This window comes from Delphinapterus leucas, chromosome 4 (assembly GCF_059928025.1).
Source record: "Delphinapterus leucas isolate spDelLeu-1000000601 "Yukka" chromosome 4, BTC_Dleu_Yukka2, whole genome shotgun sequence".
In the NCBI taxonomy this organism is placed as follows: Eukaryota; Metazoa; Chordata; class Mammalia; order Artiodactyla; family Monodontidae; genus Delphinapterus; species Delphinapterus leucas.
In genome coordinates this window covers 86,324,137-86,351,986 of record NC_143132.1, presented here as the reverse complement: position 1 = coordinate 86,351,986, position 27,850 = coordinate 86,324,137, and the positions used below count along the sequence as shown (strand labels likewise).

General features: G+C 38.1%; 1 protein-coding gene and 1 long non-coding RNA gene across 2 annotated transcripts in view; one reads left to right on the top strand and one right to left on the bottom strand.

Annotated features, from left to right (window-relative positions):
* The window catches only part of CCDC39 (coiled-coil domain 39 molecular ruler complex subunit), a 47,387-nt gene extending 45,764 nt beyond the window's left edge, over nucleotides 1-1,623 (bottom strand). The window contains exon 1 of the mRNA XM_022571477.3: nucleotides 291-1,623. Coding sequence (XP_022427185.1) covers nucleotides 291-380 — 90 coding nt within the window. The 5' untranslated portion in view covers nucleotides 381-1,623. The remainder of the gene's footprint in view (nucleotides 1-290) is intronic.
* Nucleotides 18-22,479, top strand: LOC111173666 (uncharacterized). Its single transcript, XR_002644264.2, has 5 exons — nucleotides 18-665; nucleotides 1,455-1,580; nucleotides 3,151-3,325; nucleotides 12,084-12,133; nucleotides 22,323-22,479. It is a non-coding gene; the product is annotated as an uncharacterized LOC111173666 (long non-coding RNA).
* Nucleotides 22,480-27,850: the final 5,371 nt, after the last annotated feature.

Sequence of the window (27,850 nt, the reverse complement as noted above, 5' to 3'; positions counted from 1 at the left end):
ATGAGTGCAAGGGGTGGAAGAGGAGGAGGGAGTAAAGTTTCAAGCTTTATAGTTGTGAATGTCTATTATAGTTTCAGTTTGATTGATTGATTGATTTTAATGCTTTAGCAAGTACCGAAAAGGGCTAGCAGGTGAGGGAAGAAGGAGATGCTGCCGGAGAGAGGTAGACCGAAAAGAGATGGGATTAGGGAAAGAACGGAGAGAAATAAAAGGGTTGGGGTATTTCTGCCAACTAGAAAACGTCCCCCAACAGATCCCTTCTTCCCCCGCCTTCTTCACCTGATCCTTACCAGATCTTCCAGTATCTTGTTCTCCTCGTTCGCCACCGGGATGGCGAACCCTTCCTCCCAATTCAGCTCCGCCAGGAATTCACTACTCATGATGACAGACAGGTAGGGGACCTCAGAAAAGGTGCAGAGGTAAGATCCACCTTCTCGTATCGCCCGTGAGCGGCACCTGAGGCAACCCAAGGAACTCGCAAAGCTCCGGGGTAGTTGCTACTGGAGCTCTAGCAACCGTTTCGCGCCCTTAGTTACCAAACAGGAAGCGCCCAGGCAAATCTTCCGGTTGAGAACTCCTTCCCAGGATCCAGTGCAACTTTTTCTTCTTGGGCACCCAGAGAAGCGAATCAACTTACTCCTCCAGAGGTTCCTTGGGATTGCCAGGTACCGGCATAACAGTCCTTCAATGTGCGGCTCCGGTTAGCCCGTTCGGCGCTCCCGGGAGGTATAGAATTGGTGGCGCCTGCAGTCTCCGGGGAACCACAGGGCACCGGACCTGCGTTGCGCTACGCAGCTGCGATCGCGGGCGGAAGAAGAACGCTAACGAAAAGAATAAACCTAGCTTTCCTTTCAAGTGGCGTTTGTTGAGTTTCATTAGTAGATGAAATCTTGTAGGCTGAAGTAGACAGGTATTTTGAAGCACAATTCACTCCCTAGAATCATTGCTGGATGTTTTGATCTTCGTCTGTTTTAACTTCTGGTCTCCCACCCAATGGTCTTCTGCCCGGTTGCAGAGTCCTAGTTGACCGCAGTCGTGAACTGCCCCGAGATGGCAAACCTGCAGCGCAGAGTTCCCACACCTTTATTTCCTTTTTTTTTTTTTGGCCAGGCAGCATGTGGGATCTTAGTTCCCCCACCAGGGATCAAACCCGTGCCCCCTGCAATGGAAGCGCAGTGTCTTAACCACTGGACCGCCAGGGAAGTCCCTATTTTCTTTACATTTTCATTTGTTAGCATTTACACATCTTTAATTCCACACAAAAACCTATATTTCTTCCTAAACTCGAAAAAGTCTAACCGCTTTAGACTGGCAAGCACTTTACCAATTCACTCATTTGAATTAACTGTTTGGCACCGGTAGGAGTTTGAGTTTATGACCCGTGTTTTATGTACCCGCTTCTCAGAACTGGGAAGCACAAAACAGTGAACTAACCTAATCCTTTCATTTCCTAGATAAATGAAGTGAAGCTCCCTGAGGTGAAGCGGGTAAAGTAAGCAGGACCTAAACGAGGAAACAGGTCTCAAACTATGCTCTCTGCAATGAGGGGTGTTGTTGGCTGGAATACTCTACCACTCATTGTGAGGACCAATTAATTTTGCTTATCCAATAGTCAAATATATGTAGCTTTTTTTGCCCTTTTGAATTTTATTTTACCTGTTCATTGTTAACCTTTTTTATTATAAAAAGTTTAAATATATGTAAGAATAGAGAGCAGGGTATAATGAACCCCTATATACTCATCACCTTGACTTAACATTCTTTTTTTTTTTTTTTTGCCATATTAGTTTCATCTGGATCTTTTGCTGAAGCATTTTAAAGTAAATCACAAACATAACATGTCACCCATAACTACTGGAGCATGCACCACTAATGTTTTATGTTTAACGTTTTATAACAAACACAATATCATTATCACATCTGACAAAATTAACAGTATCAAAATAACTCTTCATGATCAGTATCTTTTCATGTTCATATTTCCTCAAATGTCTTGAAAATGTCTTTTTGTACCCTTGGTTTGTCGCTACACTTTTGAAATCTTTTGTAGCTTTGTCTCTTTGTGCTTACATGGTTTTCCATATATTTAGCATTATGGACTTAGAAATAGTGTCTTCAAAGTCTAGAGTTAGCAAGGCATTTTACTCTCCAGTTCTACAATGCCTAAATTTCCAAGGTGGTTAAGAGAAAGACAGCTTGTAGAGGAAATGTTGACCTATATGGAATAATGGACTTTTACAGCTTAAATAACCTTAATAGAGATCATATTTTATTTTATAATAGTTTAGTCAACACTACTAATGAAAATGTTAATATCCAGCATATATTAAGATGACATATTGTTATTTATATTTAAAAATTGTTATGGCAATGTCCCTTGTTTAATGATTATTTTAAAATGTGAATACTGAGGCAGCTGCCTTCGCCTGTGCCAATCTGTTGATCCACCCCTCTCAGTGTCAGCTGTAGCTGCCAAATGTATGACTGCAGCTGTCTTTGCTGGGTACTTCTCTAGGCCCCAAGGACATAAGAACTTTGGCAGCCAAATCCCTGCAAAGAATCCCATTTCCCATATCTCAAGGCTTCTATTTCCTGAATTTCAGGATAATGATTATACAATGTTGAATTTTGGACAAAATGTCCATGCATCCTCTAAATTCTACCTTTCTGCCTTTAAACAATATCCCTGCTTCTCCCCCTCATCACCACAGTATTCCTATCATCCATTTCCCACTTTTATAATTCTACAGCTTCCAGATTCTAACCCTATCATTATTCATTCAGATTTAGAAATAAAGCCCAAAGTTTTACAAGCCTTGTCACTAACCATGAAATAATCAATTTAATCCCCAAATGCTAAGGTAGATGTTACCCTTTTACTATCTCATTCCCAAATAGATAACTTCATCCAGATCAGGTTGTTAAGGCTAAAATATGAAGAGATTTTGGGTTTTGCAAAAATAACGTGATCTTTGTTTTATAAGAAAGAAAAATACATATATGTATGAAGTAAAAGGAAAAGATATCCTCAGCTCCATGCCAATCTCATTCTCAAAAGTTGCCCCATTTTGGTGTTTATCCTACTGGCATTTTTTTTTTTTTTTTTGGTGGTACGCGGGCCTCTCACTGTTGTGGCCTCTCCCATTGCAGAGCACAGGCTCCGGACATGCAGGCTCAGCGGCCATGGCTCATGGGACCAGCCGCTCCGCGGCATGTGGGATCTTCCCGGACCAGGGCACGAACCCGTGTCCCCTGCATCGGCAGGCAGACTCTCAACCACTGCGCCACCAGGGAAGCCCCTACCAGCATTTTTTTAAATGAAGCTGTAAGTATATACATATATTAATTTTTTCCTATAGAAATAAAGCCCTAAATATTTTGCAACTTCATTTTTTCACTTAACAATAGTGGCTATGTTTCCATGTCAGTATATTAGATCTTTGGTCTTTTAATGGCAGCTTAAAATTCAGTATCATCAATCAATTTTAACTTTATAAACAATGCTATAATGAACACCTTTCTAATACTGTATTTCATCAATTCTAGACTATGCTTATTTTCACATTTTAATATCTCCAAAATTGGAATGCATCTTTCAGTTAGTGTTATATTTGGTGAATAAAATATAATCTTGAACACCTATGTAAGCTTTTCTGCATGACATTTTCTTAGAAGTAAAATTAATGGAAAACAGGTATAAGCAATTTTATTTTGATAGATACCACTAAATTATCTTTCAAAATGTCTTTGCATACCTACAAAATATGACAGTATTCTTATGAAGTATCAAATGTTTTACAACCTAAAGAGTAAAATATGGTTTTTCATTGTTTATTGACAATTATATAATTATGAGTGAGACTGAACATCACATTCCTTCTGCTAAGAATTTCTTTATCATATCCTTTGTCCATTTTTTCCCATTAGGTTGTCTCTTCTTATTGAATTATGGCAGTGTTTTTTATGTTATAGTTTCTTTGTGCATGTTTGTGTGTGTGTATGAGTATTTTTCTCCTAATTTGGGGGGTTTTTTTTAAAACTTTTTTTAGTGTATTTTGCTATACAACACCTCGGAAACTGCTCTCATTGCCATCAGTATGCTTCATATTCCAGTGTATACGTTCATCATCAACTTACCTGATCTACGGGCTACATTCAGCTCAACTATTCCTTCCCTATTAAAACATTTTCTTCTGTTGGCTTTTATGACTCCCTTCCAAGTCCACTGCCACCACTCCAAACAATCATCATCTCTCACTGCACTACTGCAATGGCATCCTCAACAATCTGCTTCTACTCTTGTTCCCCCAAAATCCATTCTCCCTCAACAGTTAAGGTAATCTTTTACTTCCAACATCTAATTTTGAAATATTTCCCACATATAGAAAAGCTGAAATAATTTTACCGTGAGCACCATTATTCCCCTGATCTAGATGTTTCCTAGGTCCTACCATGAATGTTTGACTATTCTTGCTGTTACATACCCATCTATCCATCCACTCATCAATTCATGTTATTTATTGATGCATTTCAAAGTAAATTGCAGTAATCAGTACACTTCCCCCCTAAAGACTTCACTATGCATATGTTTACTTTTGTTTACATTCTTCCCTCTATAGGTAAAATTTATATACAAACAAATACACAAATCTTGAGTTTGGACAAATGCATACACCAGGTTAACCTAAACTATGCTCAAGAGGTGGAACATCACCACTTCCCCAAAAAGTTTCTGCCTGCTTCTTTGCGGTCAATCCCTGCTCTCACATCCCCTAACCCCCCAGAGGCAACTTCCTGTTCTGATATTTTCTCTATCATACATTAGTTTCCTCTCTTTTAAAACTTCAAATCAGTGAAAAGGTACTGTATTGTGCTATATTTCCTAAATTTACCATTTATTGCCTCTCAGCTCCAAATTCACCCATTTTGCCTGCTCTGTGAAAACAGATATGGGCCTTTAAAATATTTCTCTTTCAACAGCTGGCACAACATCAAGCTTTATCAATCAGGGCACAGGAGAGACATTGCAGGAGGAGAAAAGCCTTTTTTTCTCCCTGGTTCCAGTGTGCTCACCTGGCAGCACGCACAGCTTCTTCAGCATCCAGTTCCTGCATCTCAGGAAGTTCTTCCAGCATCAGGCTCCTGCAGCGCTTGTGGCTTCTCCATGCCCAGCTCCTGCTGTGTGCAGCAGCTTCCCTTAGCACTCACCCCCACCCCAACTTGGGTAGTTTGGCAACAGAGTGCCCCCAGTGAGACATCACCCCCTTAATAGATTTCCCTGGCACCACAGAGAACACATTTCCAGCAAGTTCGACCAGCACAATGATTTCTCTGCCATTCATTTAGCTGGGGGACAGGGTGGGGAGGCTCTTCCCTGGGCACACTGTCTCAGCTTTAAGGATAGTAACTGCTCCTTATTTCTGCTATATCTCCATTCTTTAGAGTTTTCTTTACTTCTTAACGGCCAGCTGCTTGTTACTCCATTCTCTGTTACAGTTAACAATTCTTTATATTGAGCCTTCCCTATTAAATTGCTGTGTGGTTGCTCTCTCCTGATTGCACCCAGACTGATAAAAATATGTACTTTTTGATGTTAGGATTTTTTTCACTCAGCTTCACGTTTTTGATGTTCATCCATAGTGCAGTATCAATGGTTCATTTCTTTTTATTGCTGAATAGTATTCCCTTATGTAAATATAACACACTGTTTACCTCTTCTCCTAATGATGAACACCTGGACTGTATTCAGTTTGGGGAAACTATGAATAGAGCTATTATAAACATTCCTGTACAAGATTTTTTTTTTTTTTTTTTTTTTTTTGCGGTACGCAGGCCTCTCACTGCTGTGGCCTCTCCTGTTGCGGAGCACAGGCTCCGGACGCGCAGGCTCAGCGGCCATGGCTCACGGGCCCAGCCACTCCGCAGCATGTGGGATCTTCCCGGACCGGAGCACGAACCCGCGTCCCCTGCATCGGCAGGTGGACTCTCAACCACTGCGCCACCAGGGAAGCCCCTCCTGTACAAGATTTAATACACTTTTTATTTTAGAATGTTTGATTTACAGAAAACTTGCAAAGATAATATCCCATATATCCCTCATGTAGTTTCAGTTTCCTCTAATATTATCATCACACATTACCATGGTACATTTGACAAAAGAAAGAAGCCAACATTGACCCATTACTATAAACTAAACTCCAGATTTCCAGTCTTTCCATCCATGTTTTTTCTGTTTCAGGATATAATCTAGCATACCACATTGCATTTTGTTAATCATGTCTCCTTAGTCTTCCTTGGTCTGTAACAAGTTCTCAGTTTTTTCTTGTTTTTTGGTAACCTGAACAGTATTGAGAAGTACTGGTCAGTTATTTCATATAGAAGTTCTCTAAATGTCTCTTAATGTTTTATCTGATGGTTTTCTCATAATTAGTCCGGAGTTAGGGTTTGGGGGAAGAAAACCACAGAGGTGAAATACACTTCTCATCACATCTTATCAGAGGGCTCGTGATGTCATCATGGCATTACTGGTGATTTTACCTGTGATCATTTTGTTAAGATAGCATTTGCCAGGTTTCTCCATTGTAAAGCTACTATTTCCCCTTCCATACTCTAAATGATTCACTGAGTTCGGTCTGCCTTCGAGGAGAGAGATTACACTCTACCTCCCAAAAAGAGAGTATCTACATGTATTATTTGAGATTTTTCTGTAAGTAGGAGTCTGTCCTCTCCATTTATTTATTTATTTATTCAATTATTTATTTATATTACTGTGGACTCATATATATTTTATACTTTGGATTATAATCCAAACTATGCTATTTTGTTACCCAATTTGTTCCAGCTCTGGCCATTGGCCCCTGTATCTTTGACATGCCTTCATCTTTTTGTTTTTTGAGCACCTCCCTACTTTCTGGCCTACAAAGTGCTCCAGGCCATCTTGTATTTTACCTTACACAGCCTGAGAATTAGCCATTTCTCCAAGGAGCTCTGATTCCTTTTATTGGAGAATGGCATTTAGAAATCAAGATCTGGGCTCTGGGCATGTTTGCTGTTAATGGGTTGTCAGTGCTTCTGGACCCTCTCAGCAGACAAAACTAGATAATATATGATGTATACTAACCTAAGAATTCATACAAATCTATAATCATCTTTGTGTCTATCTGTATAAGCTAAACATTAGTACATACTGATGTCTCTGACTCCATTCTAGTACCACAGAGTTTATTCTAGCCTTCCCTTCTTATTTATTTGAAACTTCCCTCCTGACAGTGAGAAACCTTGCTCCCACTATCCATCAGCCATTTACTTATTTTTGCAACCCCAAAGTACATTTAAATGTGTTTCAGAATTATTAATGTGTACTCTCAGTACAAGCCTTTTCAAGGACATATGTTTTTATTTCTCTTGGATAAATACCAAGGAGTACAATTGCTGACAGCAGGGCATGTTTATAAAACATTCCAGACCTTTTCCAAAGTTGTTGTACCATTTTAAGGGCTTTTTTAAACTTAAATCAGATTTCTTCTAAGTTAAAACTCTTCAGTGGATTCCTGGTTTAGTTGGAATTAAATCCAAAATCCTTAATCTGGTCTACAAAATTCTATGTGATCTTATCCCTGACAAATTTTTTCCAAGCTCATCTCTTGCCATCTTTCCCCTTATTCACTATGTTTCAGCCACCTTGAATTTTTTAAATTATTTCCTTAGAGCTTCAAAAAACCAAGGAGTCTCCCAGCCTTCATATATACTGATCCCTCTGCCTGGAATATTTTCTTCCATAATGTCTAGTTCTAGAGTATTCTGCAGGGCTCTATATTCTTCAGTTTATATATAACCTCCTTAGAGAGGCCTTCCTTGCCCATTCAATCAAATATAGCTTTTACTTTTTACTCTGTCTTATAGCAAAATTTTCACATTTAGTAATTACATTGAGACTAATTCACCATAATTAGTACTTATATTTTTATTTTGTTTACTTATTTTCTATATTTGCCACTAGACTATAATATGCATGACAGTAGGAACCATATGCATTTTGTTCACACTATATTCAGAAACTAGAACAATACCTGCACATGGTAATGCTCAATAAAAATCTGCCGAGAGAATAAATATATAAATGAAAAGAGGAGTTTTAAATTTTTAAATGGTTAAATCTGTCAGTCTTTTCCTTGATAACTTTTGTTTTGCATCTCACTAAGGAAAGCCTTGCCTGGAAGACTATAAAAATAAACTATTTTATATATTATTTATTTATATATAAGTATTATATACAACATATAATTTTATTTATTTAAATTTTACTCTCATTAAAAGTTTAATATATTTAATATTAAAGTTTATATTAATATTAAGATTTAGTATTTATTCATTAAAATTTATTGTTTATTCATTAAAATATTTATATATAAGTTATTTATATATTTTTCTAGTACTTTTTTTCAGCTTCCCAAAAACTTTATTTATTTATTTATTTATTTTTGTGATACGCGGGCCTTTCACTGTTGTGGCCTCTCCCGTTGCGGAGCACAGGCTCCAGACGCGCAGGCTCAGTGGCCATGGCTCACGGGCCTAGCCGCTCCGCAGCATATGGGATCTTCCAGGACCAGGGCACGAACCCGTGTCCCCTGCATCGGCAGGCGGACTCTCAACCACTGCGCCACCAGGGAAGCCCTAGAACTTTATGTTTTTAATTGAAATATAGTTGATTTGCAATGTTGTCTTAATTTCTGCTGTACAGCAAAGTGATTCAATTATACCTATATATACATTCTTTTTTTATATAGATTATTTTCCATTATAGTTTATCATAGACTATTGAATATAGTTCCATGTGCTATACAGTAGGACCTGGTTTATCCATTCTATATATAACAATTTGCATCTGGTAACCCCAAATTCCCAAGTACTTTTATAATTATATAATTACTTTTATAATTATATATTCTACATTAAAATTCTAATGCACATAAAATTTATGTTTGTGTATGACAGGACATAGATTCATAGTTCTTTTCCAAAACAAATAGGAATTTTCTCAACACCATTTGTTAAATAGTCTGTCTCACTCCTGTGGTTTGAAATGTGTCCTTTTGTATACTAAATTCTCATATATATAATGATATGTTTCTAGATGTCTGGTATTTCATTGATTTATTTATCTGTCTCTACAAAAGAACCACACTGTTTTGAGTAGCATAGCTTCTAACTATGGTAGAGCCAAGCACACCATCTATCACCACCATCACAACTACTCTTATTTATTTTCAAACACTTCCTTGCAATCAAGTTGTGAAGTTCAAAACAGGTCAAAGAACCCTAGGATTTTTCATTGAAATTTCCTTGAATATACATAATAATTTAAGAAGAAATTAAACTTTTATTGTATTGTCTTCCTACCCAGAAATATGGTAAATGTCTCCATTTTCTCAGATTTTCTTTTATGTAATTCATTCTTAATATTGTTCCGTATGACTAGAGCCAGAGCATTTATATAACCTCAGAATTAGAAGAAACTTCCAAGATAGCCCCTGGCTACAACATGCACCTCAGCAACATGCAATGCTTTTACACTGCTATTGTATTGCTGAGGTACTCACTCCCTCCTGAGGAAATTCATTTTATTATGAAATAGTTAATGACTTGGATAATGAGATAACAGTCTCATTGAAAGGTCAGAAGGGTCTTATAATTGTTCTGTTCCACAGTTTCCCTCCCTATACAAAACATGTTTTTAGTGCTGAGTATTTTGACCAGTATCTATAATATTTTGCAAACTTGTACATTTTACAAAGCTATATCGGATAATTGGCTGCTCAGTTAATGAAAGAGATGGATGTAAGTCTTTACAAAGGAACACTTACCTCACAGCCAAATATTATGCAATGTTTCTGAAATCACTGTTCTGTTTTTTCAATGTTCTTATCATTGTTGCTGAAACATAGTAATCCCTTGATTAATACTTGTTGAATTAATGAATTATTGAATGGATTATTTTTAAGGATTTATTTCTTCTGATAACAGGAGGCCATAACTATATTTAAAGAAAACATTTTCTACTGCAGAGAAACAGTAAAGGAAAGACCTCCTTAATTACAGACTTTCTAATATCCTTTTCGGGGAAACTACATTCACAAAATTTCTTTTGCCAATGGCAACCACTGCCTTTTAAAAAAAATTACATGATTTAGTTGGGTGCAATGGGATATGCGTGTGTGTGTGTGTGTGTGTGTGTGTGTGTGTGTACACGTGATGCAAAAAAAAAAAATTTCCTAGATGCAAAGACAGGGGAAAAGAAGGCCCTATATAGCAAAGTACTCTCATCTACTAGTAAAACAATCATCAGAATCAAAAGAATTGGCTAAACCAATTCCTATCAAGCTATAGGAAGCTTTGATATTCATAGTTTCATACTTTTGCTAGTGGAAATACAGATTTTATTCATTTATTCTAATCCAGTAGATGGTGCTACATGTCTGTCTATGTAAAGTACCACAAATACCTCTTTTTTTCAATCTTTTCTTTCTTTTTTAGCCAGAACTATCATCAAGGTCTACTTTATAATGAAGCTCATTATTCCTGACATCTGAGTCAAATCTCTGGGTGCAGTATTAAAGATGTTCTTGAGGAGAAAACCCCCCAGAAATAACTGTGGCCCAAATACCAACCTAACAATCTATTAACAACTATTTTCCCCCAGCTCATTCTCACTGTAAAATGACAAAATCTTTGGTGTGACACAGAACTCTGTGTCATTCCATTAAAAAACATCCAGATGCAAAATCAGAGTCCCTTTTATTCTTCTAAACACTGTTAGTTGCTATTAATGTGAAGCAACCATAACAATGATAATAATTAACAATGAAAGTTTAAATGTAAGATTGTCTTGGATAGATCAACATGTAAATTAACCATTTAGAAGATAACTTATGCTAAAAAACTTAGGTATATGAAATTTTATAAACAAAGTTTGTTGAATCTGATTAAGTGAACCATACAAATTAATGTTTCATTGTGAATCGTGAAAGACTGAAAGTTTTAGAAAAGTAGGGACTCTAATTAGGTATCAGGAAAAATAATCCATATCACCCACCACCCTACAAATAGTTCATTTATGTTACTTATTTACTAGAAACACAATAATGAAAATTGACATATAATCTGAATCAGAAGTTATCAATTTTTTTGGCTTTTCATATTTTTGTAGATTTGTGATATGTTATTAGCTCACAAATTTATAATGCTTTGAAAGTGTCATTGTATATAAAATAAGGATAAGAAGAAGACATCTACTACTAATATTAAATTAGAACATTTTTACTATTTTATTAGTTTATTGTATTAAATTTTGATTAACTGTGATGTTATTTCACAAAGTCCTCTCACATACTTTGAAAATTCTTTTACTCTTTTCATTGTATCAAAAGAAAAATGAGAGCTATAATTACTAGTTTTAGATGAGTTCTATATATAATATAGGTATTAATAATCTGCTGACCAAAGGCTTAATAAAATGATTTTATTCAGTGAATTATATCACTTTAATGACTAGATTCTAATACAAATACAGGGACGTCAGAAGTAACCTTTCAGATGACTATTTTATCATTTATGCTTTCCTTAATTCATATCTTCATTAACTCTTTCACCAGTCTTTGAATAAACACAAAGAGGCAGAGTTGCATGGATTATTCTTAGGTAGGTTATGCAACATGGAAAAGCCATGATCTTAATCCAGGAATGACATCTTCATGAAAAAGCCAAAAAAATGCAATTTAAATGGTCAGTTATAATATAGGCAAGGTAAGGTAATATAAATCAACTTATGTATCTATCACGAGCAAGGTCAGGGTGGAGGTGCCACTAAATCTCCTTTGTGTAACTAGCTTACCTGGAGGTAGTTATATTGACCCAATGACTAGATGAGCCACAGGGGATGCAACTTCTTAAAAGAAGGGGCTTTTTTATTTTTGTTTTTCTGAGGTATGATAATTGACATATGTAGAGTTTGTCATTCATTAAAGAAACATTGACCTAAGCCCTTAATTTACAAAATTGAAAAAGTGATTATCCTTCCCCTCAAGGTGTTTACCATCAAGTGGAGAAACCGCCGACAAAAGCCGTCTCCTAACAGGTAACTGCCTCCGTAATCGATCTCTCTAATACCGTCTCCACGCCTCAGCCAAAATGAGTTTTTTAACCCACAAATCTTAGCACGTCATCCCTCCCCAGCTCTCCAAGGCCTCCCTAACATGGATTCTGAGGCCCTCATGAACTGGGCCTTCTCCCTCCCCCCTCTCGTCTCTCACTCTTCTTCATCTCACACTGGGAATTCTAGCCCGAGTGAATTTGTTTCCTTTTCTTCAAGTTCTCTCTCACTTTAAGCCTTAGCACATCTGTTCCTGCTGCCTGGGCACTCTTCCCATATTTTCCCAGCTAATGTCTACCTTCCCTGACCTATATACATTTCCCCTGGCATCATATTTCGGCTATCATGACATTTCCTCTGTTTACTTCCCTGAGTCCCCCTATTACATTGTAAGCAACATAGGTCAGAGAGGTCTAGCTGATTTAACACTGGCTCCCCAGCACTAGGCACACAGTAGACATTCATCATTCCTTTATTCACTCATTCTCATTGTATAGTCATTGAGCACCTAATGTGTGACATGCTCTCTGTAGTAAGTGATAGTGATATGTATCAGTGAGAAAAACTAGTAGGATGCTGCCCTCCAGAACTTTTGTTAAATGAGCTAAAGCATACCAAGTGCACACAGTATGGCAAAGCTATCAAGACTCATCAGGGAAGCATGTCTGTCTCCAGGTGGGAGGGGATCAAGGGCAGAGCAGTCACTCCATTAGAATAAGGACTTACCTCCTAAATGTAAGACCAGATACTATAAAACTCTTAGAGGAAAACATAAGCAGAACACTCTCTGACATAAATCATAGCAAGATCTTTTTTGATCCACCTCCTAGAGTAGTGAAAATAAAAAAAATTTAAAAAAAACAAATGGGACCTAATTAAACTGAAAAGCGTTTGTACAGCAAAGAAAACCATAAACAAAACGAAAAAACAACCTACAGAATAGGAGAAAATATTTGCAAACAATGTGACTGACAAGGAATTGATCTCCAAAATTTACAAAGAGCTCATGCAGCTCATGTGAAAGAAACAAACAACTCAATCAAAAAATGGGCAGGAAACCTAAATAGACACTTCTCCAAAGAAGATGTACAGATAAATGGCCAACAAACACATGAAAAGATGCTCCACATTGCCAATTATTAGAGAAATGCAAATGAGGTATCACTTCACACAGTCAAAATGGCCATCATCAAAAAGTCTATAAAACAATAAATGCTGGAGAGGGTGTGGAGAAAAGGGAACCCTCCTACACTGTTGGTGGGAATATAAATTGATACAACCACACTGGAGAACAATATTGAGGTTCCTTCAAAAACTAAGAATAGAGCTACCATATGATCTAGCAATCCCACTCCTGGGTGTATATCCAGAAAAAACAATGGCTTGAAAGGATACATGCACCCCATTGTTCATTGCAGCACTGTTTACAATAGTCAAGACATGGAAGCAACCTAAATGTCCATTGATCAATGAATGAATAAAGAAGATGTGCTAGGGCTTCGCTGGTGGCGCAGTGGTTGGGAGTCCGCCTGCCGATGCAGGGGACGCGGGTTCGTGCCCCTGTCCGGGAGGATCCCACATGCCACGGAGCGGCTGGGCCCGTGAGCCATGGCCGTTGAGCCTGCGCGTCCGGAGCCTGTGCTCCGCAACGGGAGAGGCTGCAACAGTGAGAGGCCCGCATACCGAAAAAAAAAAAAAAAAAAAAAAAAGATGTGCTACATATATACAATGGATTATTACTCAGAAATTAAAAATAATGAAATAATGCCATTTGCAGCAGCATGGATCGACCAAGAGATTATCATACTAAGTGAAGTAAGTTAGACACAGAAAGACAAATACCATATGATATTGCTTACATGCAGAATCTAATAAAATGATACAAATGAACTTATTTACAAAACAGAAACACTCACAGACTTAGAGAACAAATTTATGGTTACCAGGGGGAAAGGGTTTGGGGAAGGCTAGATTGGCAGTTTGAGATTGACATGTATACACTACTATATTTAAAATAGATAACCAACAAGGACCTACTGTATAGCACAGGGAACTTGGCTCAATATTCTGTAATAACCGAAATGGGAAAAGAATTTGAAAAAGAATGGACACTCGTATGGGTATAACTGAATCACTTTGCTGTACACCTATAACTAACACATCATTGTTAATCAACTACACTCCAATATAAAATTAAAATTTTTAAAAATGTAGCCAATGAGAAAACAATAAAATATATGCACTCTATAAAAAAAAAAGAATAAGGTCTTATCTGAAACTCCAAAGATGGGGATATAAATGTTCCTGGCGAAAAGCTGAGGTGAAAGTGTATTCCAGGTAGAGAGAATAACAATAAAAAGGTAATAATATGGAAAATCTTGAGCCTGAGAGGTGAAGAGAAGTGAGAAATTACAAGTAGTTCAACACTACTGAATGGGGAATGGGGTGACTTTTGAGGGTAGCATTTGCCTGGGAGAGTAACATGAGATGAGGCAGGGAGAATTGAAAGGTACCACAACACAAAGATACTTTCTTATAGACAATAGGGACACACTGAATAATTTTAAATGGGGGAGATGAATGGAAAATGGATCAGTAATGAGGGTCTGAAATAGGGAAAGAGAAAAAAGGCAGAAGATAAGACTTTGTGACTGTTTAAAAGTGGGACCAGGGCTTCCCTGGTGGCGCAGTGGTTGAGAGTCCGCCTGCCGAAGCAGGGGACACGGGTTCGTGCCCCGGTCCGGGAAGATCCCACATGCCGCGGAGCGGCTGGGCCCGTGAGCCATGGCCGCTGAGTCTACACATCCGGAGCCTGTGCTCTGCAACGGGAGAGGCCACAACAGTGAGAGGCCCGCGTACCGCAAAAAAAAAAAAAAAAAAAAAAGGTGGGACCAACCAAGAGAATGGTCTTCTCATTCTGTGAGAAATATTGGGGACCAGTGGGCTTGGGATGAGAAAAGCTAGCTCCAAAATCTGCCAGCAATATTGTGCCACGAGTAGCAGAGTTTTCAAAATATCCTTAACATTATCTCATCAAAGTGTAAATGTGGTTTTGCTTAGACTTTCCAACCTTATATATTCTCTCACGTGCTTGACAATCCCACTCTACGTCATCAGAATATATAGCATCGCCTACGGGTACCTGCATGTTTTTGCACATGATTAGAATGTTATTCTCCCGGGACCATGGTAGACACAGAAAAACAAAGAAAACAAATTACAGGAAGTAATATCCTGTGTCTTATGCTATCCCAGCATTTAGTAAAGAAAATATTGGTATTGGCTTTCTTTGCTTTCAGTACTGCTCTTCAAAACAATACCAAGATTCTTTCATTTCCTTCTTTGTTCTTCTGTGAACTTTTTTCATATTCTTTACAACAAGCTTGAATTTTTTTATAACCAGAAGAAAAATACTTTTTAACAACAATAATACTACCCCCCCAAAAAAAAATCCTTGGGAGGTAGTGGGGAGTTGGTGAAACAGCAAACAAAAAACACACCCACCGTATAATCACTATGTAGAAAAAGGTAGGGTAAACATACAAGAAAATGTGTGTTGTCATGATACTGTAACACACCATCCATTTGAGTGCAGTATAAAAACAAGGCTGGTTCAGAGCTGCAGCTTGAACCTTCCATGCTTCTGTACGGAAAAAGCACCACTCCACTGGGCTAACAAACTTGGCTTTTTTATAGTTGAGGCTTTAAGAGACACTGCAGAGAGCTGGCTTACTTTAATTCAACGAGCTATAGCTTCCCACAAAATATATGGGTAAGTTTACTCAAAGCACTTTTTATCAGTTGTCAATCTGTTTCCTAGCCTGCATTTGGCTACATTTCAGGTAGCAAAGGAGAAAGCAGGTATTATCCTAAGGTTTTTGCCCTAGGGGAACTAATTGTTGCCTATTACTTTAGTGAATTGTATGTGAAGTAACTGCTGTTCTTCTACTATGTTCTGTAGTATTATTCACATAAATCTTATGTAAAGCTAGGTCTGTATACAATCTACTCAGTTTAGTCAAAAGTGGGTGATGTCTATATACGTGTACCTAGATAGTTGGAAGTGGTGGTTATGTCATTCACCCCATGTTGAGACATCAGTGAAGGTGTATTGATTCCTTCCTCTTGGAATCTGTTCAGTGTGTCTGCCCACATTCTAAGAATTTTATGTCATCCATTGTTTTTCTTCTCTACACGTTGAAGGCTGATCTCCTGGTATTCCTATAGCATTACCTTACTCCAAAGTCTTTTGTGAATGAGTTTCTTAAGTTTCGGTGAGTATTTCTGAAAATACAAACTATTCTGCCACCTTTTTCTCATCTTTGAACTCTCACTGAGGTTCATGTAAGGGTGGCTAATAATGGTAGGACAGAGAGAGTGAAAGAGAGACAGGTGGGGGAGAGAGAGAAAGAGATGCACACATTAACTAACAGTTTTCTCTTATGAACAAGAAAATTGGCCATTTTCCTACTAGCATATGAGGAACCTAAGACTGTCCCTTGTTGTCAAGGCAACAGCTGTTCCTTGGGTAGCCTCAATAGAAAAGAAGCCAGAGCAATCTTTGTAGGATCAAGTCTTTTTTATCATCAAATCATAGAAAGGAATCTTGAGAGTCTACCCAGCCTATTCTCCTGCCTTTAGTTAAGACCTACGAAAATAATTTGAAACTAATACAAAAAAGTCTTATTCTGAATAATTCTGAAAAGATTACGTAGTTTTACTTGGTAATCATTTGCAGTGTTTTACATTTCACACTAATTATAAGTTTTTTTTCAATCATTCTAACTTAAATCTTCCATGCTGCAGTTTGAAATCCACTTCCTATTGTTCTAATCTCAGTGGAAATAAACAACTGTATACTTCCTAAGAGAGTCTTGCCTGTGCTTAAAAAAAAACAAAAATGTCTGACAAATTCCTCAAAGTGAATAATGTGGTCTTTTTTTTTTTTTTTTTTAGCCATTTGTATTGTAGGTCCCCTCTGATGAAGTCCTACACTCTGCAAGACCATCCCTCATTAGGGAACCCAATCCTATCTTGTTACTTATCTGAAAGGCTGATCAGTGGTGCCCCAAAAGAGCAGGACACCACCTCGTTCTCAGTCTATCTGCTCAAGGCTTTCAGGTTAACTTAATCTGTAGAATTACATTCATCATACAGTTGTTTTGCACAGATTGGCTGATAGAGCTTTTTCTTCTTGGTTTGAACATAATCATTCATTTCGCACGTGGTACTTTGGCAACTGATTTTTCTCTTCAAGTAGACTACTATCACATTTCCTGGTAGAATCATATTTTCTTGGTTCTTTCTTTCAAGGTGAAGCTCATGCCCTCGCTCCCTCACACTAGCAGGTTTAATGAGCATACTTTCTGTGCCACTGTCCATGTCACTAATGAATATATGCTGAGCGCTAACCACAGGAAGGCATCCTGGAAATATTTTTTTTTTAAAGATATCCATATTGGTCAGCAAGGCACAAAACAATTTATCACCTCGAGCCAGACATATCCTTCTCACTGGATTTCCTGTATCATTTTGGCTTATTACTTTAGTTCTTCCGCCATGGATGACATACTTACTGGTCCTAATTTTCCTTATCTTTAATGTGGAGGGACTGCAAACATAGACTAATAGTTAGCATTTATTGATCCCTTTCTCTATGTGAGGCACTGTGCTAATCACTTATAACATCTCATTTCAGCTTCCTAACAATAAAAAGTAGATATTTATTGTCATTCCCATTTTACAGAAAAAGAAAGTGACCCTTAGCATGGTCAAGCAACTTTCCCAGGATAACATGGCTACTGGACAATGGAGCCAGATTTTGGCCTGACCTCCCACACCCTTAACCACTCTGCCACGGGAGCAGGAAAATGGGTACTCCACTCACATGCTGTGCTCTAAGCATATCAATTGGTAGACTTTCTGGAAGGTAAGAAAAGAATCCAGAAAGAATTCTTTAAAAGGTGCACATACTTTTCTCCGGTATTTATTTTATAATATTATGTGCCAGGCACTGCCCTAAGCATTTTTCAAATATTAAAAATAAACCTTTATGGCAACATTATATTGATATTATCTCTATTTTACAAAAAAGAAAATTGAGGCACTTAGAAACTAAACAATTTTCCTAAAGTTTCACAATTCATAAGATGTGAAGCTGAGTTGTGGCTGCTAAATCATATATTAATATATTGACCGGAAAAGACAGTAAATGAAATAATATTATGGTGTATCTAATTTTTATTTAAAAATAGAAATTTATGGGACTTCCCTGGTGGCACAGTGGCTAAGAATCTGCCTGCCAATGCAGGGGACATGGGTTCAAGCCCTGGTCCGGGAAGATCCCACATGCTGCGGAGCAGCTAAACCCGCGAGCCACAGCTACTGAAGCCCGTGCGCCTAGAGCCCGTGCTCTGCTACAAGAGAAGCCACCACAATGAGAAGCCCGTGCACCGCAACGAAGAGTAACCCCTGCTCACCGCAAGTAGAGAAAGCCCATGTGCAGCAACGAAGACCCAACGCAGCCAAAACTAAATAAAAAACTAAGTAAATTACAAAAAACAATAGAAATTTATGTATGAACACACAGAAACTAGGAGAATATAAGAACAACAAAATTAAACAGTGATGGGGTTATGGATGGGTGATTTTTTTTCTTGAATATATCTGTATTTTTCTTTTTTTTTTTACAGTGAAAGTATATTTCTTTTCTAAATAGCAATTCTTCATTTAAAAGTAACCTAAAGAGATTGTAGTAAGGTTTCTCTGGGGTCTTTTTGACAGTGGGATGGTGGTTACCTTATATAAGTTTATAGGAACAGCCATGCTTGGAACAAACTTTAACTGGAAATTTATCTCCCTGGCCCATCCTTTATAAATATCAGCCTAGCAAGCAAGGAGGATTACTTGATTTACTTTAATGAAGTTATGTGATCTACTGAACAACCCCAATTTATGAATTTGGAAAACCTCATCCTAGATCCATCAATATGACAAGTCTTTTTGAGCCTCTCACTGTTGTGGCCTCTCCCGTTGCGGAGCGCAGGCTCAGCGGCCATGGCTCATGGGCCCAGCCGCTCTGCGGCATGTGGGATCTTCCTGGACCAGGGCACGAACCCGTGTCCCCTGCATCGGCAGGCGGACTCTCAACCACTGCGCCACCAGGGAAGCCCAATATGGCAAGTCTTTTAACTCCTCTTGCTATGTCTCTGGGTTATGTTGAAGGTGTTTGTGGTTCTAGAATAGAGTAATGCTTAAGAGCCAGGTTCCAGGGATCAGGCTTTTATAGGTTCCATTCCTAAATCCACCACTTATTTTAGCTGTGTGAACTTGAACTCTCTCGGCTTCACGGGGATACTAACAGCATTAAGCATTAAGCCCTATGGCTTTTGAGAGAATTAATTAAGATAATAAATGTAAAACACCACTATGTCAGGTACACAGTAGTTAGTCAGTAAAGGGTAGCTGTTTTATTATTACTGTTTATTATTGTTTAATGTTCATTTTAAAAGTACAGTTGAATTCTCTAGTAAAAGTTACTGTGCACTTTCTTCAGGTATGCTCACCTGAAGAATTTAAATTTTTCTTTCATAAGGAGATGAGGAAAAGGGCATCGCTTATGATCTGATCTATTTAAACTTGTTAAACCTCAATATTTTAAATGATCCCTATGGTTTTCTAAGATCAGTTTTCCTTTTTTAAAATTTTATTTATTTATTTGGCTGCATTGGGTCTTTTTGTTGCTGCATGCGGGCTTTCTCTGGTCGCGGCGAGTGGGAGCTACTCTTCGTTGTGGTGCGCAGGCTTCTCATTGCGGTGGCTTCTCTTGTTGCAGAGCACGGGCGCTAGGCACGCAGGCACATGGGCTTAGTTGCCCCGCCTCATGTGGGATCTTCCCGGACCAGGGATGGAACCTGTGTCCCCTGCACTGGCAGGTGTATTCTTTTTTTTTTTTTTTTTTTTGGCAGGCGGATTCTTAACGACTGTGCCACCAGGGAAGTCCCTAAGATCAGTTTTCATAATCAGTGTGATTACTATACCTATATTGATTAATAATGATTGTATGAACTGTTCAGAGTTCATAGTCAATCTATACTTGTTTTGGCTATGCCACAGACTGTTTGTTTTTGCATATAGAATTTTGCATATAGTCTCAAATTAAGCTGTGGACCCTCATACACCCTAATGCTCATCAGACACCCATGCTATATGGTTTGAATATTGCCAGTTTCCATGGGAAAGGAACATCAGATTAAATTCTGTGTGTTATGGACAAGAAAAATATCAATGAAATAGCTTTATCCTATAGCACTGTATGGCCATTTCCAAGAGAGACTCCTTCCATGTTTCCATGCCAGTGTAGGGAGGAATGAATGAGTGCACACACGTGTGTATACACACACACACGCACACACTAAACTTCTTTTTAATAAAATAAATTAAGAGAGTAGTATTTACATCCTTCTAGCACTGTTTCCTCTGAATTCTGAAGAAACAGCTTGGGGAAAACCCTTGCTGTCTTTTGCCAATAGAGTTGTTACACTAAAGTCTGAACCGGCTTTTCAGCTGGATTTGGTCATGTGAGTCAAAGCAGAGCTTGTGCTGTTATATGTGTCCCTGCCTCTCTCCACTTCCCCACATTAGTTGAGCCTCACTGCTCTTCCCCATAATCCTCCCAGCCCCACTCTCCAGGTTTGCTGAGCCTCACTGCTCCAACAAGTAATGCACTTCTGACACAATGGGGGACAGCAGGGGCAGTGTGGGGGAAATGAGATAATGCAGACACCAGCTTGACACACTTGCTTCCCTTTGAGTGCCACATTATAAACTGACCAAGTGAAACATGAAGGTATTATCCTGTCTTATCTGGTGGTTGAAAGGGGTGCAGCCTCCTTAATGGTAAGGTTTTGGGCTTGTTACCAAAGGATTCTCACTTTCGCTGCTTCCCATGTTCACCCAGAGTGCTCTCTCCTCCCCTCTGTTAGCTGTTTTGACTTGAACATGCTCCCGGATGAGAGATGATAACCTGTCAGGACCAGGTGTTGTCTCTGCCACACAAGTTTTATGAAGAACGGGTCAATTCCAAAGCCAATTTAGAAATGAGCACAACTGGAGGGAGAGTTTAGGGACTCCAGGATACCTTACAGATAACCTAGATTTCATAGAGTTTCCCGCACTCATGCACCTCCCCTGGACTGGCTTTAGTCTTCTCCCAGGGAAACCTGTCATTCTTGGATCACTATCTTCCTACCTCAGAGAAAAGCGTGTAAACACACACACACACACACACACACACATTCTTCAGAGTGAGAATCTACATGAAATGGCTCCAGGGTTGGTTTTTCTCAGCAAGCTTCACAAGTGAATCTGATGCCTAATCTGTACTTTGAGAAAGAATGCCCACAGCATTCCTATAGTCCCATCTAGAGACAAACTCAAGGGCTAACTTTTTAAATGTATGAGCCATTCTGATACAGCAAAAACATGCTGAAACTCAAAGTTCCTCTTATTGCTGACAGTAATCAATAATAAAATGTATAGCACTACTTTTGGAAAAATGTCCAAAACAGGCACCTAGTTTTTATTAACTGTTATGAGTAAATGGCTTAATATGCCAAAAGCACAGCCTTCCGACAGCATAATTAATTTTACAAAGACCAGCACACAGAGCATCAACCAGTTGTTGTTTGTGTGACCCTGAAGAAAATTATTTAAGGTATCTGAAGTTTGGTCTCATTATGGGTAAAATGTGTTCTCTATCTCATAAAATTTTCGAAGGATTACAGATAAGTAAAGACCCTTGCTTAACACGCAGTTCGTGGAGAGGAGCCACCAATTCAGGGTGGCTCCCTTCCCTCTCCTGTTTCTGAGCCTTTCTTACAAACACCTAGACTTTGCTTTCCACCACGCCAGAGGCCTTAATTTACCTGTTCGTCCACGATGCTACATGGCCACTCTATTTAAGAGCTCAGGAAAGTAAGGCACACCATCCTCAGAAATCAAAGGCGTGTACAGGTAATATTTTATTAAACCACGTAGAAGCCTGATGTTGAAGGAGGCAAAGATTCTCATCTTCATTTTACAGGCACTTGAATTTTTTGAGGTTGTATGCTTCTAAGAAAACAACCAATCTGTGACCAAGATGTAATTAAGACCCACAATTTCTAATTCCCAGGCTTTGACTCCAACCTCTGAAAATGCTTCAATTCAATGAAGCTAATGGCACTTTGGTCTCCGGCATTAGATCCTGTTATCAATGACTTCCACATGGAAAGATCATTCCAAAATGTGTAATTAACCAAGAAAATGCAAATAAACCAATTTGTACCTGCTATTTAGAGGTAAGACACAGAAATGGCTTAAGTTCATTATTTGAAAACTAACCTTTTCTGCTTCAAATGTAGCTTATGTTCTCCACTTGTGCACATATTTTTCAAAAATTACATTTTCAGTGAAATATTGTAGATAATTTGTGATTCTATTACCAGTGCAGAACCTGAATGGAGAGAGAAATACATGTCATCAGACACAATGGGAAGAAAACCCTTCTTTGAACAACATTTAGCAATTCAAAGTAATAAACATTTTTAAAAATTCTGTGTACTAGGCACTGTGCTGAGTGGGGTATGAGACATGCTCCCAGTCTAGCCCAGTGGGAAACATGGTAACACTTGGCAAATGTTACTGAATGATTGAACCTAGTGGAATAAGTAAATACTTAACTATACCTTTGGAAAAAGCAGATGGTAATTGTATAATAAAGCAGATCTATAAGGTTACAGTCTAGAAAGGCTGCATAGAGGAAGAAATATTTAATGTGGACCTGAAGACTATTCCTTTCAAGCGACAGAGACTCAATTCAAAGTGGTTTAAGGGGAAAAAGGAGATTATGGTTTACCACTGTTAGAACAAGAGCTGGACCACCTTGACTCCCTTAGTCTCCCACCTCTCTTATCTGATTCTTTTTGCATGTTGGCCTCATTGTCTCCTACTACATGTGAGCTTTCTCCTTGTCATAGGGAACACGGTCACTGGCAGCTTTGGGCTAAACGTCATTCCAAAGTAATGATTCAGAAGGAAAGGGTGTCCCTTACCTACCTTCAACCTTGGAAGGACTCCAACTGGCCCAGCTGGGGTTACTTGCTCACCCTTGGATCAATCATTGGGGTCACAAGCATGATGATGTATACGGCCTAGGTCGGTGATTGGCAAGGCTTTCAGAAACGCATCATTGCAAATGGAGAGAAGCAGGTTCTCCTAGAAAGAGGAGTTCTGGGTAAACCAGAAGAATTAAATCCATTGAAGTCTAGAAAAACAAATTGGCTACCCCCATGCTAAGATGGAAACTAAAGTCATTCCAAGCAGAGAGTTTGAGCAAAATCAAGAAGAGGGAAAACTCAGTGCGTGTTGAGGGACTGGATGGTATTGGTGGTACACAGTGGGAAAGAATGGAAGGTTGCTGAGGTCAAATAGTGTGCATATTTGAAGCCCTGTAAAGAAGTTGGTGCTATGTTCTCTAAGCAGAGTATAGTTTTTTAAGGTTTTGAGAGTTACATAGTACATTCTACATTTTAGAAAAATAATCTTATCTCATGGAGGATATGCTGGATAGAAATACTGGAGACAAGGAGATTGGGTAGGGAAGGTATGGTGGGCATGTTGTTTTGTCTGAAAGTGTTCATTTCCTCGTGAGAACTTCCTCTCCACTCTGGGCAGTCTTGGTGGGACTGTCAATCAGTGTCCCACAGAACCACAAGGTTGGGTCAATTTTAGTGCTGCATTTCCTGGGACGCACAATTGGTTCATGGATAAGCATGTGATTCAAGCAGAGCCAATGGATCCTTTCAGTAAACATAGTCTAAAGATGTAGGCTGAGAGTTCCCAACAGCCATCCTGCCATTACACAGAAAGAGTCTGTGTAAAACATATGAGAAAAAACAGAGGTGAAAGGGAAAAAAGAGCTCTACAACATTGTGTCAGCCCTGGGTGACAGTGTCCTGAAATTCCCAGTTACATGTGTCAATATCATTCTTCTTTTATTTGTCTCTTAATTGCATTTATTTCACACTACAACTGCATACAAAAGGTACCTGTCATTTATTAAACAGCTATTACATACTAGGCATGGTACTGGGTACTTTATGTACATTATAATATTAAATCTTTACAGTAACCCTGAAAGTAAATATTATGATTCCTCATTTTAAAGAGGGAAAAATCATGACCCAAATAAATTAAGTAACTTCAAAAAATTTATTTAAATATTAAGAGTTGGAAATGATATTCTAAAGGTTTGTTCAACTCCAAAGCCTATATTCTTTTTACTTTACCATATCTATGCTACATTGCTCTGTAGCTTTAGAGAGCAATATTCTCAATAAGAAATAATAAAAGCATGAACTAAGGCAATAGCAGCAAGAATAGGAGGAAAAAGCAGATTCAAGAGACATTCAAGAAAGGGAAAAAATAGTTCCTACTGATTTTTTTTTTCAAAGAATTTTATATGTTGAGGAACAGTAAGAAATCTAAGGAGATTCTGAAATCCAGTTAATCTAAGTACATATACGAGTAAAGGCTGATTGGAAGGGAACAAATCATGTTTCATTTAAAGTGTGTGTGTATGGGAACATATGTATATGTATAACTGATTCACTTTGTTATAAAGCAGAAACTAACACACCATTGTAAAGCAATTATACCCCAATAAAGATGTTTAAAAAAAAATAAAATAAAATAAAAATAAAAAATAAATAAAAAATAAATAAATAAAGTGTGTGTTGACTGTTGGTGGAAACATAAACTGGTGCAGCCACTGTGGAAAACAGTATGGCGGTTTCTCAGAAAACTAAAAATAGAACTACCACATGACCAAGCAATTCCACTCCTGGGTATATATCTGAAAAAAAACGAAAACACTAATTCGAAGAGATACATGCACCCCAATGTTCATAGCAGCACTATTCACAATAGTCAAGATATGGAAGCAACCAAAGTGACCATCAACAGATGAATAGATAAAGAAGATGTGGTGTATATATATACAAATGGAATACTATTCTGCCATAAAAGAAGAAATTTTGCCATTTGCAGCAACATGGAAGGACTTGGAGTTATTAAGTGAAATAATCAGACAGAGAAAGACAAATACTGTAGGATATCACTTATATGTGAAATCTAAAAAATACAACAAACCAGTGGATATAACAAAAAAGAAGCAGACTCACAGATATAGAGAAAAAACTAGTGGCTACCCATGGGGAGAGGGAAGTGGGGAGGGGCAATAGAGTGGTAGGAGATAAAGAGGTACAAACTATTATGTATAAACTAAGCTACAAGGTTATATTGCACGGCACAGGGAATATAGCCAATATTTTATAATAACTATAAATGGAGCGTGACCTTTAAATATTGTGAATCACTATATTGTACACCTGTAACTTATATAATATTGTACATCAACTATAATTCAATTAAACAATAATTTAAAAATAAAATTAAGTGTGTGCTGAATATCCAAGTGGAGCCATCCAGTGAGTTAAGAATATAGTTCTGGTGATGCAATAGATATATAGGCTTGAGACTAATATATCTATACCAGTGTTTGCCTCTGGAGTGGATAAGACTATTGGCAGATAGCCCATAAAGTGAGAAATAAAAGATAGCAGAAGGTGAACCCTCTAGATTTGAAAACATCAGCATTTAAAGAGTAGGGCTTTGTTCCTGCTACCTCCCTCTGGAGTGCTCTTCTCCTTTGTGTACCTTGTGTATGTACAGTCATCTGTAACAACATTACACAATCATAATACCTCTTCGAGGTTTGGTTGGCTCTTCCATTCTTCATCCTCTAACAGAGAGATGTTGTTATGTTCATGAGTTTGTTATATTTTTTGGATTCCACATATAAGTGATATCGTACAGTATTTGTCTTTCTCTGTCTGACTTATTTCTTGGTGGAAGTATATAAGTCAAACATTTGATCATGTATTGTCTAATTTACTCTCCACTGACCATATAACAAAATGATAAGATCATTTCATACTAGAGCTCTTTCACTGTCTCCACTTTTGTTAGGCTGTGGTAAATGCTCTATGTTCAGTTGGTGTGAAGAGACACTAAGTACTTGTTTTTTATGGCAGGTATATCTACTGCTGCTTTTCAAGTGAATAACAAAACCCATTTTCCCATAACTCAAATATCTGTTATGTACTCCTGATTTAAAGACATTTTTTCTGAAATGTTTCTGCTTTCTGGGAACACTCAAACACAATGTTCCCGGAACACAGGGAACACTCAAAATATTGTTATAAAGTATAAGGTCAATTTGGCATTATCTATTAAGAGACTTCAAGATGTGAGTAACTTTTGATTAAGCAATTCCACTTCTAGGAAGGTATCCTAAAAAACAATCAAAGGCTAATATTACATTTAAAAATGTTCATTGCCACAGCATTTATTATGGTGAAAAAAAACCCCTAATGTTCTTCAATAGGGAAATGGTTCAAAAATTATAGTACAGTGGATTATTGTCCTGTCAGTACAATCACATTTTTAAAGATTATATGATGACACAAGACAAATGTATACAACAAAATGTTAAATAAAAAATTGGGACACAATTACACATATAATATGAAGCCAATTTTGTGACATGTACACATAAGAAGATTGTAAAGAAATACAGATACTTCATGCTATAAAAATTCAGTTCCTGAATTCAGATAATAAGCTTTCAGACAGTTAGAAATATCCGTATATTAGAGTAGCAACTATCTCTAAGTGAGAAATGACATTATTTTCTTCATCTACTTTTGCAGATTATGCACATTTACTAAATTAAAATGCTTTCTTGGGCTTCCCTAGTGGCGCCGTGGTTGAGGGTCTGCATGCCGATTCAGGGGACACGGGTTCGTGCCCCGGTCCGGGATGATCCCACATGCCGCGGAGCGGCTGGGCCCGTGAGCCACGGCTACTGAGCCTGTGCGTCCAGAGCCTGTGCTCCGCAACGGGAGAGGCCACAACAGTGAGAGGCCCACGTACAGAAAAAAACAAAAAAAAAAGATTTCTTTATAGCTAAAAAGTTATTATGATACAAACATTTCTATTTTTACAATAAGAAGAGATTAAAAGCATTTTTCTTCTAACCTCAGCTTTTAGAAGGTCACTGCATCCCTGTGACTCTATATCATTTCAAATCTAAGTTAAGGTACTTTTTCTTCTTTGCTGTCAGGTAGTTAAAGAAATAACCTAAACCAAATATAACTAAGTAAAGTAGCCTACCGATGCCCCAGCCACATGAGTCATCTACAGTCATCTCTCTTCCCAGTCCACACAAGTCTTCCATCCCTAAGAACTGTATATGCTGCCTCCTTAGTGTTCTTCAAACTGTCCACTTGTTTTCATCTCCACCACTACTATGTTCAGTTCACCACCATTTTTCTCCTAGATTATTTCACAGCCTTTTAACTTGTCTGACAAAGTAAAATCCTTCAGAGGCTTCCCATACCCACTGTTCAGGGGATAAAGTCTCAACTCTTTAACACAGTTCAGGACAGCCTCATCTTCTGGTGTCTATTTAATTCTCCAGCCTTATATCTTCTAGCCTCCTTGTCACACTCTATGCCCCGGCACATGCAAACAGTAGCACCAGAATCCCTAGAACATGTCATGTCCTCATTCAACTCTTGGTCTTTGTACATTCTAGTC